This window comes from Dermacentor variabilis, chromosome 7 (genome assembly GCF_050947875.1).
Source record: "Dermacentor variabilis isolate Ectoservices chromosome 7, ASM5094787v1, whole genome shotgun sequence".
Lineage (NCBI taxonomy): Eukaryota > Metazoa > Arthropoda > Arachnida > Ixodida > Ixodidae > Dermacentor > Dermacentor variabilis.
This window is the reverse complement of record NC_134574.1, coordinates 208,659-228,140: the sequence shown is the minus strand read 5'-3', so window position 1 is coordinate 228,140 and position 19,482 is coordinate 208,659. Positions and strand designations below refer to the sequence as shown.

General features: G+C 46.6%; 1 protein-coding gene across 4 annotated transcripts in view; it reads left to right on the top strand.

Annotated features, from left to right (window-relative positions):
* Asator (tau-tubulin kinase asator) overlaps positions 1–19,482 on the top strand; it is a 453,953-nt gene that overhangs the window by 343,935 nt on the left and 90,536 nt on the right. For all 4 annotated transcript variants that reach the window (XM_075698148.1, XM_075698147.1, XM_075698146.1 and 1 more), the window contains exon 4: positions 1,101–1,315. In XM_075698148.1, the coding sequence (XP_075554263.1) occupies positions 1,101–1,315 (215 nt within the window). The remainder of the gene's footprint in view (positions 1–1,100; positions 1,316–19,482) is intronic.

Genomic DNA, 19,482 nt, shown 5'->3' with positions numbered 1-19,482 from the left:
TTATAGCCTTCCACATTCTGGCCAATTTCTTTTATGAACGTTATCAGAGGAACTATCGCAGGCTATCAAGATATTTGTGTGCGCAAAACGTCTCAGCAACTTACTTGTTCCCTAAGAAGCTTCCGCAGTATCACTTTGACGGAGGCAAAGAAAGAAACATAGACACTGTAGGACAGCTTGTCTTTCTGCCTCTGTCCATAAGTTTTTACCCAAATAGTTTAGTTTTATAGAAGCGGAATCAACTAACCAAGAGTTAAACGGTTATTTTTCTTGTTGTTTGTTTTTCTTTTTCTTTGTGGTTGCTTTTTCTTGTACGTTTGGGTTTGTCTACAAAGAGAATTTCCGTGCCTCGAAAAATGCGGCGCATCCGCGGCTTGCAGGATAGATCAGTGCAAGCTTTATCTTATATGCGGTGGATGCTCTTCTACAGGATTTGCTATTCCAAATTTTTGAGCGTTTCTGTCCGGATTTGAGCCATAACATCAATTATTTCGGTTTACAAGGGAGAAAGACAGCGGAGGCTGTTCCGATTTATTCTGCCGCGTAGCACTCACCGCGCAGACACACCAGCTCGTAATCGACAGCGCAGGGCAGGTTAATTCATTTCTGGTCACGTGAAGTGCTCCTTCGCCAAACGCTTGTTTTTAATGCATGTAATGCGACTGTAATGTGAGTCCCGGATTTGTTTAGTGGCGTGGCCACCAGTTAGATGTTGGTTGCCTTATTATTATCAACATTCTTGTTCTCGCGAGTGAATTCATAAAAGAGAAAGATGGGGGAGCAGCCGAAACTAAAAATCCTAGCGGCCATTCATTGACGGTTACAACGAACGCGCATTGTGGCCTGTCGGGGTCGCCGAGGTGCCTTCAGGCTCGGACCGGCAGCGGGGCCGTTCTGCGTCGATGCCCGACTGTTTGCGCGACGTTTTCAGCGCACGTGCAGCACGAGGGGTGGTCAGGCCTATTACAGCTGGCGCGGGCTCTCGGTCTGCCGCTCGGCCCATCAAATGGCTTCCCGCCAATTGCTGTCGCGGTGCCAGCTCGCCTCAGTCTACGCTTACTACAAGTTTGCCATCGAATGTTGGCCCTCTCTCGTTTCAGGTCGGGAGCACGTGTGCCGCTTCATCGGTTGCGGTCGCAACGACCGATTCAACTACGTGGTCATGCAGCTGCAGGGCAAGAACCTGGCCGAGCTGCGCCGGTCGCAGCCACGGGGTGCCTTCTCGCTCAGCACCACGCTGCGGCTGGGACTGCAGATACTGCGCGCCATACAGAGCATACACGAAGTCGGCTTCCTGCACCGAGACGTCAAGCCGGTACAGTTTTGTTCGCTGCTGGCGCGCGACAACGTGAGGGCAAATTCGAGTAGTCGGCTGCCCTGTTCCAACTTTGTCGGTAACTATGTGCAGCAGAACTGACGAGAGCAATATTATCCTAGCGTGAACCTGAGCCCAAAAAATGGCAGCCATTTCACTATGTTAAGATGCAATGGCAGCGAAAGCTGACGACAGGCAAAGCCCTCAAACGAAAAAGCAAAGTGCTTACGCTGCCATTCCATCTTCACGGAGTGCAATGGTTGTCATTTTTTGCGTTGCGAGTCTGGCGTCGCTGCTCGTTCGGAGGGGTCCGGGTTCACGATTGTCAGTTGTTCGTTCAGCATCGCGCGAACGTTCTTCATAGGAGGTCGTTTCGCGCCGGCGCCGCTTACACTATCGTTGCTGTTCCTTCCAGCGCCCCTCGTACGCATGTTGTTCTTCGGGTCTCTGAACTATACCTGTCCGCCACATCGATAACGCAGCTGTTTTTAGCGCCCGATACTTCCACTGCTCATATTTAATTCTCATTTCCTTTCATTTATTCACTCTCAAGGCCGTACAGGCATTACAGAGGGGAGTGGCAATAGAAAAAGAAAAAAAACGGCTAATGAGGCAGCACATGATCACAGAAAGCCGACTTGAAAACATCATGATCTGTGATAGTGACGATGGAGGTGGGAAGGCGATTGCAGTCTTGACTTGTTTGCGGGATCAGGGCTTCGAGGTATACATTGCTTTTATTACACTGAGGCACCTCAACCTTCGTTCGATGATGAATACGAAATGACAAATGGCTCGGAGGCGAGAAAAGTGTCATTTTAGGTCATTATTAGTGTGGTACATTTTATTGAACAGGCATAAGTGGGAAATTCGACGTCTAGTAGAAGGAGAGGTAGGTCAAGCTTTTGTTTCATGCGACAAATGCTCGATAAGCCATAGTAGTTGGAGAGGATAAACCTAGCTGAGCGGTTTTGAACCGATTCTAAGGACTGTGTTAACAAGCTAGTGTACGGGTCCCATATTGGTGAAGCGTACTTGAGTTTAGAACGCATGAATGTTTTATATAGTAGTAGTTTCAACAGAACGGGAGCGAGGGGGCCGACGAGAACCAAGGGAACTGTTATCTTTGTTAATAACATAGTGAATATGTTTCTGCTATGACAGGCTATTAGTGATATTGACGCCTAGATACTTGTAGCTGTCGACGAACTGAAGAGCGCGACCATTAAGGTCATAGCCCTGAGAAATCGACTAGTTAATCCTTCGAGACACCCTCACTGCTTTACATTTGTTAATGTTTAGTTTCATTAGTTTCATCACACCAAGAAGAAATGTTATTTAGGTCAGATTGAAGAACGGAGACGTCCGACTCAATAGAAAGTACGCGGTACAGAACGCAGTCATCATCATCATCATCATCATCATCGTCATCATGATCATAATTTATTTACCCTTAAAGAGCCCGTAATGGAGCTATGCAAAGGAGAAAGGCAGCTGGGGAGGATCAGGTAACAGCATATTTGTTGAAAGATGGTGGGCAGATTGTTCTAGAAGAACTGGCCACCCTGTATACGCAATGCCTCATGACTTCGAGCTTGCCGGAATCGTGGAAAAATGCTAACATAATCCTAATCCATAAGGAAGGGGACGCCAAAGATTTGAAAAATTATAGACCTATCAGCTTACTATCCGTTACCTACAAAGTATTTACTAAGGTAACCGCAAACTGAATCAGGAACACCTTAGACTTCTGTCAACCAAAAGGCCAGGCAGGATTCCGTAAAGGCTACTCTACAATATTTATGTACAGTACCCTCAGGGCCCAGAAGGGCGTTACAGAGGGGGTGGGTACAGTAATAAAAAATACATGTTCAAACAATTATTAGTATTAAGGTGATAAACTCAAAACATAATCAGTTATTGCAGTCTTGAAAGATGATGCCTCCTCGATGCAGGCGATGGAGGGGGGAAGGCTGTTCCACTCGGCACTGGTTTTCGGCGGAAATGCGTCAGAGAAAACATTTGTGCGACGGAATGGAATGAACACCGATGATGAAGACGCAACGACGTGTGCGAAGGCTCTTAAATTAAGTCTTGTTTAAGCGAGCTGTTCTGGTGAAAAATTTTTTGAAAAAGGCAGAGACGGCAAATTTTTCTTCGAATGTGCAAGTTAATAAGGCCAAGGTTTGACTTCATTAAGGAAACGCTAGATGTGCGGGAAAAATTAGAAAGTATGAAACGTGCTGACCTCTTCTGAACTGACTCAATTGTATCTGCTAGTGTTTTTTGACCAGGGTCCCAGACAGCAGACGCGTACTCTAGCTTCGGTCTAATTAGTGTTTTGCAGAGCAGTAACTTCATATGGAGTGGAGCTTTTGAGAAATTCCTGCGAATGTAGCCAAGAGATCTGTTCGCATTGTTCGTGATATATTCAATTAGCGCATGCCACGAAAAGTTACTGTTTAGCTGGATTCCAAGATATTTATAGGAAGTCACGTGCTCAAGGTTGGTTTCATTGATAATATAGCCGAAAGGAGATGGTGACCTTAGACCATAGACCATATTCACACTATCAATAGTTGATAGAGAAGTGTGCGGAATATAACCAACCCTTATATACAGCTTTCATTGATTACGAGAAAGCGTTTGATTCAGTCGAAACCTCAGTAGTCATGGAGGCATCACGGAATCAGGGTGTAGACGAGCCGTATGTAAAAATACAAGAAAAATATCTATAGTGGCTCCACAGCCACCGTAGTCCTCCATAAAGAAAGCAACAAAATCCCAATAAAGAAAGGCGTCAGGCAGGGAGATACGATCTCTCCAATGCTATTCACAGCGTGTTTACAGGAGGTATTCAGAGACCTGGATTGGGAAGAATTGGCGATAAGAGTTAATGGAGAATACCTTAGTAGCTTGCAATTCGCTGATGATATTGCCTTGCTTAATAACTCAAGGGAGCAACTGCAATACATGCTCACTGATCTGGAGAGGCAAGGCAGAAGGGTGGCTCTAAAAACTAATCTGCAGAAAACTAAAGTAATGTTTAACAGTCTCGGAAGAGAACAGCAGTTTACGATAGGTAGCGAGGCACTGGAAGTGGTAAGGGAATACATCTACTTAGGACACGCAGTGACCGCGGATCCGGATCATGAGACTGAAATAATCAGAATAATAAAAATGGGCTGGGTGTGTTTGACAGGTATTCTCAGATAATGAACAGCAGGTTGCCATTATCCCTCTAGAGAAAAGTGTATAAGAGTTGTGTCTTACCAGTACTCACGTACGGGGCAGAAACCTGGACGCTTACGAAAAGGGTTCTACTGAAAGTGAGGATGACACAACAAGCTATGGAAAGAAGAATGATAGGTGTAACGTTAAGGGATATGAAAAGAGCAGACTGGGTGAGGGAACAAACGCGAGTTAATGACATGTTAGTTGAAACCACGAAAAAGAAATGGAGGGGGGGGGGTACATTGGCAGGACTTGTAATTAGGAGGGAAAATAACCGATGGTCATTAAGAGTTACGGACTGGATTCCAAGGAAAGGGGAGCGTAGCAGGGGGTGGCAGAAAGTTAGGTGGGTGGATGAGATTACAAAGATTGCAGGGATAACATGGCCACAATTAGTACATGACCGGGGTAGTCGGAGAAGTATAGGCGAGGCCTTTGCTCTGCAGTGGGCGTAACCAGGCTGATGATGATGATAATGATGAATGGAGCATTATATAAGGGGAGGGTAACAAATTGTTACCACTGGTCACAAAGATAAAATACATTAATACAGATTGCAAGAACTGGTAAAACAGTAAACACGTGGAAATGAAAAAGCCGATAATATTGCTTACTACTGGGGCTGTGGAAAACACTGGTGCTATAATAGTTTACATTCTACAGAATTTGTTCCATTGGCGATACCGTCAGGAAGTACATTCCAATCCGATATGGCACTCGGTAGAAAGGATTTATTGAAAGCACTAGTTGAACCATGACTGCTTTGAAGACTGTGACAATTGAACAGACGTCGTGATGGTCTCATGGGCGGCAGAATTAGGCTCTCACGTAAATAGAGAACATGATAATATAACTTATGAAAAAGGCAGAGACTTGCTATATTACAGTGGGATGCCAGGGGGGTTAGACCAATCGAAGCGCTGAACCGAGAATCACATTTGGATGTTATAAAACGGGCAGCTCAATTTTGTATTGCCTCTAAGCCTGGATTAGGTACTCTTGATGGGGGTTCCAGATAGGGGATGCGTATTCAAGTTTGGTACGGGTGAAGGTTTCGTATGCGGTTAGTCTAATCGTGGGCGAAGCAAACATGAGTGATCGTCTGATGAAACGCAGTGATTTGGAAACGCTTGTAGAAAGCGACGTGATGTGCTTTGACCAGCTTAGATTACCTGCCTAGATACCTGTAAGATTCGACTTGTGACAGCGCGGTAGTGTTTAGCGTGTATGAGAAGTGTAGGTTAGATCTTTTACGAGACACGTGCATAAAGTTACATTTTGATACATTTAACTGTATGAGCTAGGTCGAACACCAATTTTGGATTAAGGTTAAATCACCCTGCATCAATGACTGATCGTTAATGGTTGAGATAGGTCGGTAGAGAACGCAATCATCCGCAAACAGACGAATGGATGACTAAATTTCAGCAGCAAGGACATTGATAAAGATTAGGAACAGAAGCGGGCCAAGAACAAAGTCCTGAGGGACTCAGGAGATAGCGTTAGTAGGGGCAGAAGGATGACTTTCGATGACGGTGTGCAGCGAACGATTAGTTAAAGAGCAGTGAATCTATGAAAGTATCAGGGGGTCTAGTGAAAGGCAAGAAAGTGTATTCATGAGCCGCTGGTGAGGAACACAGTCAAAAGCCTTAGAAAAAACGAGGTAAATGACGTCAGTTTGAAAGGATGAGTCTAGGTTTGTGCAGGTTATTGCGAATTCAAAAAGTTGAGATTCGCACGAAAAGCCCGACCGAAATCCGTGTTGGTTTGAGAAGGAAAAGGAATTATTATCCAGGTGCTTTGCCACGTGGGAGTAAATTATATGTTCAATAAGTTTACATGCAAGGCACGTTAACGGAATAGGACGACAGTTTGACGGATCGGAGCGGTTTCCTACCTTAACCACTCTGCTTACCTTCCACTCGGACGGAATTCCGCCACTGGAAATAGACTGCGTGAAAATGATTTGTAGTACGCGACTGGGTATTTCTTTTGTGCCTTGAAGGTTTTTAGGAGATATGTTGTCAGGCCCAGGGGCACTGGATATCTTTAAATTATCAATTATTTTACAGATTCCTTCTGGCGAGATACTGACTGGCAGCATTTGAGCGAAAATTGAGCGGAGCGGTACAGGAATGTTAGCAGCTGGTTCCTGGCTGAAAAGAGACATGAAGTACGCATTCAAAACGTCACAACGAAGCTCGTTCGCAACGACAGAACCATGCTGATATAATAGAGAGATGCTATGTGAGCCACTATGGTTGGGAGCTAACAAAGTCCCAAACTTTGTTAGGTTATTTCGGAGGATGTCAAGTAAGTCCTTGTTGTAGAAGTGTCGTTTCGTGCTCCTCAGTAACTTCGTATAATTATGCAGACACTCCAAGTACTTTTCCCATTTTAGCGCTGAATTGGAGCTCTTGGCTTAACTGAAGGACTGCTTTTTCTTGTTACATATTTCTTCAATGAATTTGTAAACCACGGTTTGCCGGCATCACCGCGAATTAAAAGGAGGCGTACATGGGATTCTGTTAGAGAGATAATATTTTTTCTATATAGGAAGACCAGTTTCCATCAATAGACCTATTAGGAGCTGATTGTTCAAAGTGTTGGAGAAATTCGACCATTTCCTCATTGATTTTAGAAAACATCTGCTCTGTAGTCGCGAATGTACTTTACTGAATGTTGGCGCGAAGGAATTGAAAGAGCGAGATTGAACAGCGCTAAAATATTGATGAAGTATTTCTGCGGAAGCCCGCAAGGTGGAGAAAGTCCCGGACCAGGGCGAATTTTTCTTCAACTGTGAGGCTTTTGTTTCGAGGAACCCGTATGGGTTTCCTTTGTAGAAATTGCTACTAACGGGTGGATGTCTGATTTTTCCTTTATTAATTGCTAATTATTGTTATGCAAATCACGATTCAGTAAGACGAGAAACTATTTACAGGTTATATTTACAACAGCGGTTGCAGCGCTGACCGGTTCGATTCACCGCGCGAGCCCAGTTCGCTCTTCCTTCTTTTTTCTCGAGTGATGGCGCCCACGCGCCTTGTTCAAACAATCAAATGCAACACGCGTGTAGCATAATCGCCCGGCGGCAGAAGCGACGTCCCGGAGCGTTTAAATGTCATCACTGGGAGGGTGATACTGCTTCAGTCGTGTGACGTGCACGATATCACTGGACTAGGAAGCAGATGGGGCGTCACGGGCGATCTCGTTGGTGACGGGAGTGACGGCACGAAGGACTCGGTATGGGCCTGTGTAACGACACAGCAGATTTTCTGCCCGGCGGACCTGACGCGACGGAGACCATACAAGCACCAATGAGCCAGGCGCGAAGTGCACGTCTCGGTGTCGCCGGCCGTACAAATGCCTTTGACTCTCTTGGGATTTCAGAAGGCGGTCGCGGGCAATTTCCACTGCGTGGGCGCAGCGGCGATGGCGTCAAGTGCATATTCACTGGTCGGTGCCGCGTGAACAGGGAGGGTTTTGTCGAGAGGCAGTGCTGGTTGTCGGCCGACCAGAAGGAAAAATGGGCAGTAACCGGCTATGCCGTGGCGCTAGGAATTATAAGCAAATGTGACAAATGGTAGAACGAGGTCCCAGTCAGTGTGGTCCGAAGAGACACATTTCGCGAGCATGTCTGTGAGAGTGCAATTGAGACGCTCCCTGAGGCCATTTGTTTGCTAATGGTATTACGTGGATAGCTTGTGCATCGTGGCACAGGACTGGAGGATATCCGCGATTACTTTTGATAGGAATGTCCGGCCACGGTCTGTGAGATGTTGTTGCGGAGCTCCATGTAATAAAATCACGTCGCATAGAAGAACATCGGGGACATCTGTGGCGCAGCTTGCAGGAAGCGCTCGGGTGATGGCGTAGCACGTGGCGTAATCCGCGGCCACAGCCGTCAACCTGTTCCCAGAGGTAGTAATAGAAAAAGGGCCAAGTAAATCCAAACGAACCCGAAAGAATGGTTCCTCGGGAACGTCGAGTGGGTGAAGGTACCCAGCAGGGAGTGTCGATAGCGTCTTGCGTCGCTTGCATTTCTCACACGCAGCTACGTATCTTCGAACGGTGCGAGCTAGCCCTGGCCAAAAGAAGCGTCGGCGGATCCGGTCGTATGTACGTGACACATCCAGGTGACCGGCAGTGGGGAGGTCGTGAAGTTCGTGGAGAACAGCCGATCGAAGGTATTTAGGGATCGCAAGGAGTAATGCAGGGCCGTCGGGGTGAAGATTGTCGCTGTAGAATACGCCATCTTGAAGTGTGATTAAACGAAGGGAACTGTCGGCAAGTGACGATTCCAAGCGGTCGATGATCAAACGCAAGGACGGGTCACGGCGCTGCTCGTCAGCGACATGGAGCAGTGGAAAAACCGAGAGAACACAGGCGTCGGTGTCAGTATCAGACGTAGAGGTCGCGTCTTCGACTGGGTAGCGAGAGAGGCAATCTGCGTCCTGGTCTTTGCGTCTCGACTTCTAAGTCACTGTGTAGCGATATTCTTGTATTCGGAGGGCCCAACGACCGAGCCGGTCACTAGGATCCTTGAGCGGCGAAAGCCAACAGAGCGCACGATGGTCTGTGATTACTGAGAAGGGCTTGCCATATATATATGGGCGGAACTTTGAAACAGCCCAGACGAGAGCAAGACATTCGCGCTCGGTAATCAAATAGTTGTGCTCTGCAGTTGTCAGGAGCCGGCTAGCAGAGGCTATAACGCGGTCGTGTCCGTGTTGGCGTTTTGATAAGGCAGTGCCGATCCCATAACCTCTGGCATCGGTTCGGTCCTCTGCAGGTGCAGACGGGTCAAAGTTGTCCAAGACCGGTGAATTGGTGAGAATCGTGATAAGGGGTGAAAATGCGGCAGCCTGAGGGGGACCCTACGTAAAAAGCACGTCTTTCTTCAGAAGTTCAGTGAGTAGTCGAGCGATTGCTTCGAAATCTTTCACCAACCGTCTGAAATAAGAACAGAGCCCCACAAAACTCCGGACTTCTTTGACACATTGAGGTACAGGAAAAGCCGTTATTGCTTGAATCTTTTCTCGGTCGGGTTGTACGCCGGAAGCATCGATGAGATCGCCTAGCAGTGTAATCAGTCGGCACCCGAAGTGGCACTTCGATGAGTTTCATTGGAGCCCAGCCTCATGGAAGACGTCAGGGATAGCTCCGACGTGCTCAAGGTCCGTCTCAAATGGAGCAGAAAACACAAGGACGTCGTCGAGGTAACAAGGCAAGTTGACCATTTGAAACCTTGAAGCAGAAAGTCCATCATCCGTTCGAACGTGGCGGGGGTATTGCATAAACCGAAAGGCATAACCTTGAATTGGTAGAGGCCATCTGGAGGACGAAAGCGGTTTTTTCTTGGTCTTGCTCGTCGATGGAAATCTGGCAATAACCAGATCGGAGGTCGATGGACGAAAATTATTTGGCACCGTGAAGACAGTCAAGAGAGTCATCGATGCGTGGTAGATGGTAAACGTCCTTTTTAGTTATTCGGTTTAGGTGGCGGTAATTAACGCAGAAACGCCACGTGCCATCTTTCTTTTTGACGAGCACGAGCGGCGACGCCCAAGGACTCGACGAGGGCTCAACAATGCCTCTGGCAAGCATTTTGCTTACTTCCTGCTGAACAACTTGCCGCGCTGCCGTGGACACGCGATACGGTCGGCGGTAAATGGGAGCTGCATCACCAGTGTTGCAGGTCCCATCACCAGTGCTGCATCACCACAAGGGACGTCTGACCAAGTCTTTGATGGTGAATGTCAAATATGTCGCAGCAGGAAAGCAAAACGTTATATAGGGCGGCTGCCTAGTCAGGTGCGAGGTCCGGAGCTACCATGGGACGTAATGGGTCGTCGATTTTCAAGGCATCCTGCAGGTAATCAGGAGGATCTGAGCACGCGTCGGCTGCAAAAGCAGTGACGTGTTCGTCTGTCGCTGACCAGAGCGTGGCCACCGCTATGCCTTCAGGCAACACTTGCTTCGTCAAGCCGAATTTATAACGGGGAGAGACATCGGATTAGTGGCAAGGGTTACGAAGGAGTGTGGCACATAGATGTCGCGCGCCAGGAGGACATCACGAATAAGTGCGAAGGCATAGTCGCCAGCAGGCACGGTTGCCGTTGAGGCCAATTCGACGAACGTTAGGGCTTTTGGAGGTAAGCGAACAAACGCTGTAGTGCAGAGGGTGTTCGGTTCTCCGGGGCGAACGTCTGAGAAAAGAGGAAGCTCGAGGCACAGCGTACCAGTGGAACAGTCGATGAGGGCAGAATGCGTCGTCATCAAGTCGAGCCCGAAGATTAGGTCATGAAGGCAACTGGTCAGCACGGTGAATAGGAGTGAAACTTGGCGGCCAGCAATTCCTACACGAGCAGTGCACATACCAGTGACGGCAACAGTGGCGCCAATGGTGACGCGTACGGCTCGAGTGATGGCAGGCGTAAGAACGTTTTGAGGCGACGACATAGGTTAGCGCTCATTAGGGACAATTGGGCTGCAGTATCAAGTAATGCCGTCAACAGAACATCATCTACGTCTACTTCAATTAGCTTCGTGTTGGTGAGGAGCGTCAACGGAGGATTGGGACAGGATGAACGTGATGCAGCACTACCTCCAAGAGCTGCATGGCCTAGTTTTCCGTCCGGCGGCTTAGCGAAGAAAATCGGCGAGGTTGGGGCGACGGGGAGAGACGGCGTTGCGGCGACGGCGATCGCATTGAGGACCGGCTGTCAGGGGCATCAGAAGTAGGGTACAGACGGCGAGGTGAATAACGGCCAGGGTCGGCGAATCGGCGAGGAGCAGCGAATGAGCTCCAGTACGGCGGCGGCGGGCTACATGACCATCGTGGTGGCAGCGGAAGCAGATCGGTTTGTCGTCTGGGGTTCGCCATTCAGCAGGATTGCGTTGTCTGGGAGCGAAACACTGGTCATTACAGGTTATGGACATGGTAATGGATGCCCGATCAGGTCAAGAGACAGAGGAGGCGGTAGGGATGCCAAGTTTGCAATTTCTAGCCGCACAACTGCTTTAATTACGGAAATAGTGGGGGCCGCTTGGTCGAAGGTACCGTCAAGGGGTCGTGGATGAAGGGGGAACGGTGAACGATACGTGTGACGTTCTCTTGAAATGGTCGTGTGGAGGTAAGAGCGGAACAAAAGTACGTGGCAGGGGTGTTTGGGAGCCGGAAACACTGTGGGACGACGCGGCGGCTTTTGGCTACCTCGAAGCGGCGGCATTCTTGGATGATGGCGTCGACGGAAGGAACGTCGTTATAGATCAGCAAATTGAAGGCGTCGTCCGCGGTCCCTGTTAGGATATGGCCCACCTTTGCAACCTCGCTTATGTGCTCGTCGACTTTCCGGCAAAGTGCGAGCACTTCCTGTGTGTAGGAGACATACGATTTGGTCGACGACTGGCCACGGGTGGCAAGCTGTTTTCGCGCAGCCTGTTGGCAACCAGACGGGTTGCCAAATGGGTCGCAAAGCCTCTCTCTGAAGATTTCCCAGCTGGAGAGCTCGTCCTCATGGGTGTGAAACAAGACACGCGGTGTCCCGTCCAGGTAAAAGATCACATTGGCAAGCATGTTGGTACGGTCCCATTGGCGGCTTTGGCTAGCACGCTCATACATGCTGAGCCAGTCGTCGATGTCAACGCCATTTTTTGGTGGAGAATGTCCCAGGATCACGGAGACTACAAACCGCGACGTACGTTTTTGTTGGCGCCGCAGGTGTAGGTGGCGACGGGATGGTTCCAGCGGAAGCCGTGGCTGAGAAAATGACACTGCGGCCGCTTCGGAGCTCCGTGGCGAGGACGGGGAACGTTCCCGCTTGACCACAATGTTACGCGAAGGACGAGTCAGTAAGACGAGCAAATATTTACAGGTTATGTTGCAAAAGCGGTTCCAGCGCTTAGCGGTTAGTTCACCGCGCGAGCCCAGTTCGTTCTTCCTTCTCTTTTCTCGAGTGATGGCGCCCACGCGCCTCATTCAAACAATCAAATGCCACACGCGTGCATCAATATGATCGCTGAGACCGTCGGTGGATGACAATGAATAAATGAATGAACGAATGAGTTTAATTCTCCTGTTTACAACAGAAAGGAAGCAGAAACTAAAGACCATGTGGTGTGACCGAGGCTTCTGCTCCCATAACATTTCGGCACGCAGGTCGTGCGCAGCAATATGTATCGTACAGACATAAAGAAATCAACTAGAGTGTTGCGCGACAGAATATTATTTTCGTGAAACAGGAAATGTCTGCAAGAAATATCAGAAACCGACAGGATACTCAACGTACAATACATTTTGTTTCAGACCAACCACAAATTGAAAACAAAAGAAACAAAAGACTGACAATTTATACTGTGGTTCTAATCAGACGAACTCAATATTGTTCAGAATGAGAAAGGTTTTGTATGATTTATTCGAACATTCCATAATTCCATCTTCAGAATCACGTAGGCGATTTAATAGTGAAGGTGCCTGGTAACTGACTAGTTGTTTTCCGTAATTGGTTCTTATTTTTGATGTTCTCGTGTTATGTTGTCGAAGGCTGTAGTGCGGATTGGTGGGTACATTCAAGATGTACTGTGATTTGTTTTGCTTAATGTATTGCAGAACCTTCTAATAATACCTTATTTTGTTATAGCGCAAGCTTGACACGGACAACAGAAGGCACATCTGACACACACAGCGCTTGTGTGTGTCAGATGTGCCTTCTGTTGTCCGTGTCAAGCTTGCGCTATAACAAAATAAGATATGCCGTACCAACAAGCCCCTATTGCTATCCTCTTTGTAATAATACACCTGGTTTGCCTTTAACATAAAATGTTTTATAAAAAATGGTGTGGTTCTAAAGTTTTGTACAAGGCCATAGTATCCCTCGAATGCACGTCAGACTCTTTTTCGCAGCACTATCAATGTATTATATTTTTTTGAGAAGTAGTGGCCCAAATTAATAAGCAGTAGGTTAATCTAGAATAAAAAAGTGCGTAGTACAACGAGCTTTTCAACCATGGAGGAACGAGAGTATATTGACTCTGAGTGAGTGAGTGAGTGAGTGAGTGAGTGAGTGAGTGAGTGAGTGAGTGAGTGAGTGAGTGAGTGAGTGAGTGAGTGAGTGAGTGAGTGAGTGAGTGAGTGAGTGAACAATGACTGAATTCGCTGAGGATTTGACACAAGGACAAGATCAAGGGTGTTACTAACACTAGTTGGTATTTCGACAGTTTGAGTGAGGTTGAAAGAAAGAATAAGGTTCAAAAAATCTCTGGAACGACGTGATTATGCAGTTACATTGTCCCAATCAATGTCTGCAAAGTTGAAATCACCGCAAATCATGAGGTTAGCGCAGGGAACTGGTTTTTGAGATCAAGTAGAAGGGTACTTATGTCGTCAATAAATGAGTGATCAGAATCGGATGGCAGGCAAGGACAGTAGTGGCGCGATGGGCTAATGAAATGTTCACACAAAGGATTTCGATTTTACTGTTGATTTCAACAGAAGAAACCAGGGTGCCCTTGACAAGAACCATAACGCCGCCTGCCCGGCAACCACATCTGCTGCGCCGGAAAAAAGCGAAAGACTGCTGATGGTGCAAAAGTTCGTCATTCTGTATCAGGTGTGAGCTACATTTCGGTAAATATGGCGATATCGGTGCTGTTGCCACCCAATAAAGCTTCGACAGCGTCTTTCTTTGGGAAATAGCTTGGAATATTGGTTAGTAAAACTGACACAGATTTGTTTCTTGGGGCATGCTTTGCGCGCTTAGGAGTTCACAAATGGTGGTGCACCAAAGGTGCATGCGGCGAGCGCTGTGAACTTAGCTCTACCACAGAATCAGTTCCAGCATCGTGCACAAACTGTTTGCTGTTCATAATAAGCTTATCAAAACGAATTTTGAAAAAAAGCAGTACTTTGCTGACCATACGAAAAACGCTTCTTTCTTGCCAAGCGCACACGCGCAGAATTATCTTCGCGGACGGAAAACGTCGAGCTTTTTAGCTCTGGATTGGCAGAAAGAATTTGCCCTTTGTCTTTGAATCTCATGAAACTGCAAAGAGCCTTATGTTAATGACACAATGTTAAATGTTCTAAAATGAAGCGCCCCCTGGCAGCCCTGTTTGTTTTGTGTTGCTGCTGCGCCATGCCTGGCGGGCAATATATAAGGGGCCGCGGTAGTCGCGTTTGGGCAATAAAAATGTGAGTTCGTCACTACTAGGCGTGCTGGCCTGTTTCTTCGGTGGCTGCGTTTCGCGGGCCATACTCAATTGTATCAACTGGCGACGAGGTGAAAATGAATTCTACTGCTGCGCGCACTACGTCCGAGCCTTACTGCTGCGACGATACTGCTACTTCGGATTCTACTTCTGTGATGGATGCCAGGGACTTCGCCGCTGCTGAGACGCATCCTTTGTTCACCGGTACTGCTGCTACCGCGACGAGTGCAAGTTGCTACCCATGCTACTTTTGAAGAACGCCTTCTCATATACTACAGGAACGACTTACACTACGGACTTTCAGGTGCTACTACGGAAAGCGTCGTTACATCCTGCGACCTATTCCTCGGAATTAGAACAGCTGAGACGCTACCCGGACGCTAACGATGGACGTCACCTGGATGAGCCGGTTGGATCAAGCAGCAGTGACATCGGCAACGGACAGCGGGCATATAAAGCTAACACTGCACTCGGCTACCTTCAGTGGGGGCGGCAGCACGGCAGCGGCAATGGCGCATAACCACGCATGGCTTGTTTTGCAGGTTGGTTATTACTCTCATGTATCAAGACTACGGTCAAATTGCCTATGTCTATTGGTGCTGCCGCTCCCTGCGAAGTGTTTTGAAGTTTTGAGCATGTGGTGGTTGGGCCTAAAGGTCTTGCTTTCCGGGGACGTTGAAACAAACCCTGGCCCAACTGTGGAAGAAATGCTGAAACAAATTTTGGATAAGCAAATTCAAATGGACAACAGCCTCGCCAATTTGGAAGAGAGCCTAGTAAAAATTACGAGTCAATGTGCTCGGGTGGAAATTCTAGAAAGAACGATTGAAGACGTTAAGCGTACAGTTCAGTATCAGCAACAGCGACTAACTGAATTAGAAGACCGGGCACGACGGAATAATCTTATTGTATTTGGTGTTCCCGAGACTGAAAACGAAACCCGTGAAGATATCGAGCAACAAGTTGTAAAAAATATTTTTTCGAACAAACTTGGCGTTACGATTTCATCAGTTGAAAGAATACATAGGCTTGGTCAAAAGAAACAATCACGCAATAGACCTGTTATCCTAAAATTGTACGATTACAATGAAAAGGTGGCAATCTTTAAAAATTGCAAAAAACTCGAAGGAACCAAAATTAGTGTTTCTGACGACTATTCGCCAGAAACAGTCGCAAAAAGAAGACTACTTTGGAAATCGGCTCAGACTGATAAACGCGATGGCGCAAAGGTCAGTCTTGTTCACGATAAGCTTTTCATCAATAGCATTGCTTACACATGGGACTTTGAGCAGAATGTGCGCATGAGACTGCGCAATGAACGACCCCATGCCACCGAAAAAGTTGATTGACGCGCAAGGCACCCTGAAATAAGGTTACTGAACGTTAATGCACGGAGCATAGTGAATAAGGCAGAACAGCTTGAATACTTGTCATTGCTTTACGACGCAGAGCTCATTGCCATAACAGAAACGTGGTTGCACAGTGACGTCAAGGACGATGAGGTATTTCCAAGCACTTACAATGTAATCCGCAAAGACAGAGGAACACGAGGCGGTGGCGTGGCGCTTCTAGTGAAGAAACCACTCAGATATGAAACTGTGCCATCCATAAACGGGCATGAAAGTGTGTGGTGCAAACTATTTCTTGGCAATACCATTTTGATAGCTGGCGTTATCTATAGAGCCCCCGGAAGCCCTGTTGAATTTTTGTATGCGCTTGACCAGCATTTAAATAACATAAGGAATGCCAGAAGTAGAATTATTTTAACAGGGGATTTTAATTTACCAGGTGTCGATTGGGATGCGAGAATTACGGGGCCAGTGGAAAAGCCTAGCGCTGATATAATGTTCGAGATTATGCTTAAGCATAACTTTGTTCAGGTAGTTCATGAGCCGACCAGGACACAGGGGCAAAATCAATCTACGCTGGATTTGTTATTTTTGACTAACGGAATATTTAATTATAATGTCGACATTGAGGAAGGCATATCAGATCATAAAACAGTAGTAGCAACTTTAAGTATAGGAAACACGCAATTAGAAAAGAATCCTTCTGTATATGTATATAATTTTAATCGGGCTGACGACACGTCGGTTATCGACTACTTAGAACGAGCTCTTGATAACATGCCGGTTGATAATGACATAAATAGGGTTTGGAGATACTTTGTATCAGCTGTTCGCGCCTGTTTAGAAAAATATGTGCCCAAGAAAATCAAGCGCATAGGAAAACCCAGTCCATGGGTAACTAGAAACATTATTCATTTGAAGCGGCGACTGAATCGAGCACGTAGAAGTATGCCAAGGCGATGTGCAGAAATAGCCAGTCTCAGTACACAAGTTAGAAAGGAATTAAAAGACTCAAAGGCGGCATTTTTTTCAGCAACACTGGTGGATTACTTGCAAAACTCACCTCAAAAATTCTGGAATTACTTATCTGGTTCTACGTGCAACATTAATGAAATTAAGGTAGACGGAAATATCTGCACTAAACCAGCTTTGATCGCACAGGCTTTTAACAGTATGTTTAACTCTGTGTTTACACCTGGCAGTAATAGGCACCCCATAAATGCGAGCGATGGTTTGTTGCTGTGTGAAGATAGAAATGAAATTGTACTCTCTCGAGAAGGCATTCTAGCATTGTTGCTAAAACTGGATACCAAAAAATCTTGTGGCCCCGATGAGATACCCAATGAGTTTTTAAGGCGTTATTGTGAATGGATATCGCATTTTTTGTTTAGAATTTTTGCAATATCATTCCGTATCGGAGGTGTGCCAGAAGATTGGCTCCTTGCACGCATCGTACCTATATTTAAAGCGGGCAGTAAGTTATTGACGGAAAACTACCGGCCTATTTCCATTACATGCTCCGCGTGTAAACTGTTGGAACACATAATATCCAAAAATCTCGTTGAATATATAGAAAACAACAACTTATTCTACAGTAAGCAGCATGGCTTCCGCCAACGTCTGTCAACGGTGACGCAGCTTTTTGAGGTGTCTCATGCTTTCGGCGTCGCAATTAACAACAACGAACAACTTGATGTTATAGCAATAGATTTTTCGAAGGCTTTTGACCGGGTGTGTCACATAAAACTTATTGAGAAATTGTATAAACTTGGAGTCAATACACAAATTGTGAAATGGATCCATGCGTAGCTTACAAATAGAAAGCAATATGTTCAAATAGCAGGCGGAAGATCATCCTCATTACCTGTGTTATCTGGTGTACCACAGGGTTCGGTTTTAGGACCAATTCTGTTTCTATTATATGTCAATGACATTGCTAATGACTTGCATCCTAACATTGAACTGCGTCTATTTGCGGATGATTGCCTTATTTACTGTCGCGTTAAGAATGTCCAGGATCAAGTGTTGTTGAACGAAAGCTTGCAAAGAATTTATGACTGGTGTGTTACGTGGGACATGAAAATTAATTTCGATAAATCAGCTTACATGACTGTATCTAACAAGAAAACCCCGTTGCTTTTTTCTTACAGAATAAATAATAGCCCACTTCAACATGTTAGTAAGCTTAAGTATCTCGGGGTTACAATCACGCACAATTTGAATTGGAACGCACACATCGAAAAGATATGTGGTTCTGCTCAACGTAAACTCGGTCTGTTAAGACGAAAGTTGAAAGATGCTACACCCGAGGTAAAGCTCAAGGCGTACAAAACAGTAGTACGGCCTACACTGGAATACGCATGTATAGTCTGGGATCCGCACCAAGTAGGCTTGATAAATAAACTGGAACGAATTCAAAGACTAGCCGCAAGGTTTATCTTTAATGCTTATCAAAGGACGCAGTCTGTAACTGCGTTATTATCTCGTGCCGGTTTGCCCGAACTGGCCACGCGCAGAAAAATAGCCAGGTTGAAATTCTTGTACCAAATGTATAATAATAAATTCAATTTGGACTCCAGACTATACTTGCGTCCCCCTGGACGAGTGTCCCCACGTACAGCTCACCCTCATGTTGTAATGCCCTATGTGCCGCGTGTTGATGCCTTCAAATTTTCCTTTCTTGTGAAAACTATAGTTGATTGGAACAAACTTGACGCAGATGTATTTATTGAAACGCCCACAACTGAATCATTTGAGCGTAAACTGTCATGTGTTTGCTGAATGCATTGTTTGTTTATTGCGGAACTGGTGTTACGTGTTTGTGGAAAAATTTTTTCCCCCACCCCTGTAACAGCCCGCAAGGGCTAACAGTATTGGAAATAAAAAAATAAAAAAAAAATAAATAACCCTACTTCGAACGTTTCTGCTGCGACGCGTCCGTGAACGCCAGGTATGCCGCGCGTGCTGCGGTTCAAGTGAGTCTACGTTCCCGCACTGTTCGACCACCCGTTCAACATGCCAAATTTCGGCAGTCTCGAGCCATTCGAGGGCGGAGGAAATGACTGGCCCTGCTATGTGGACCGACTCGAAGCATTTTTCGCGGCGAATGGTATCGCCGAAGACAAAAAAACGTCCGTATTTATCAGTTGTTGCGCACAGAAGACGTATGCGTTGCTTCGCAATTTGGTGAAACCCGACAAGCCGAGTGACAAAACGCTCCAACAGATTCTTTTGGTTCTTGGAAACTACTATTGCCCGAAGCCGTCTGCAGTCGTGCAGTGTTTCCGTTTCAACTCCCGAGCTCGCGCGGAAGGCGAATTTATCAGCGAGTTCATTGCAGCGCTGAAAAGCCTCTCAGAGCATTGCAACTTCGGT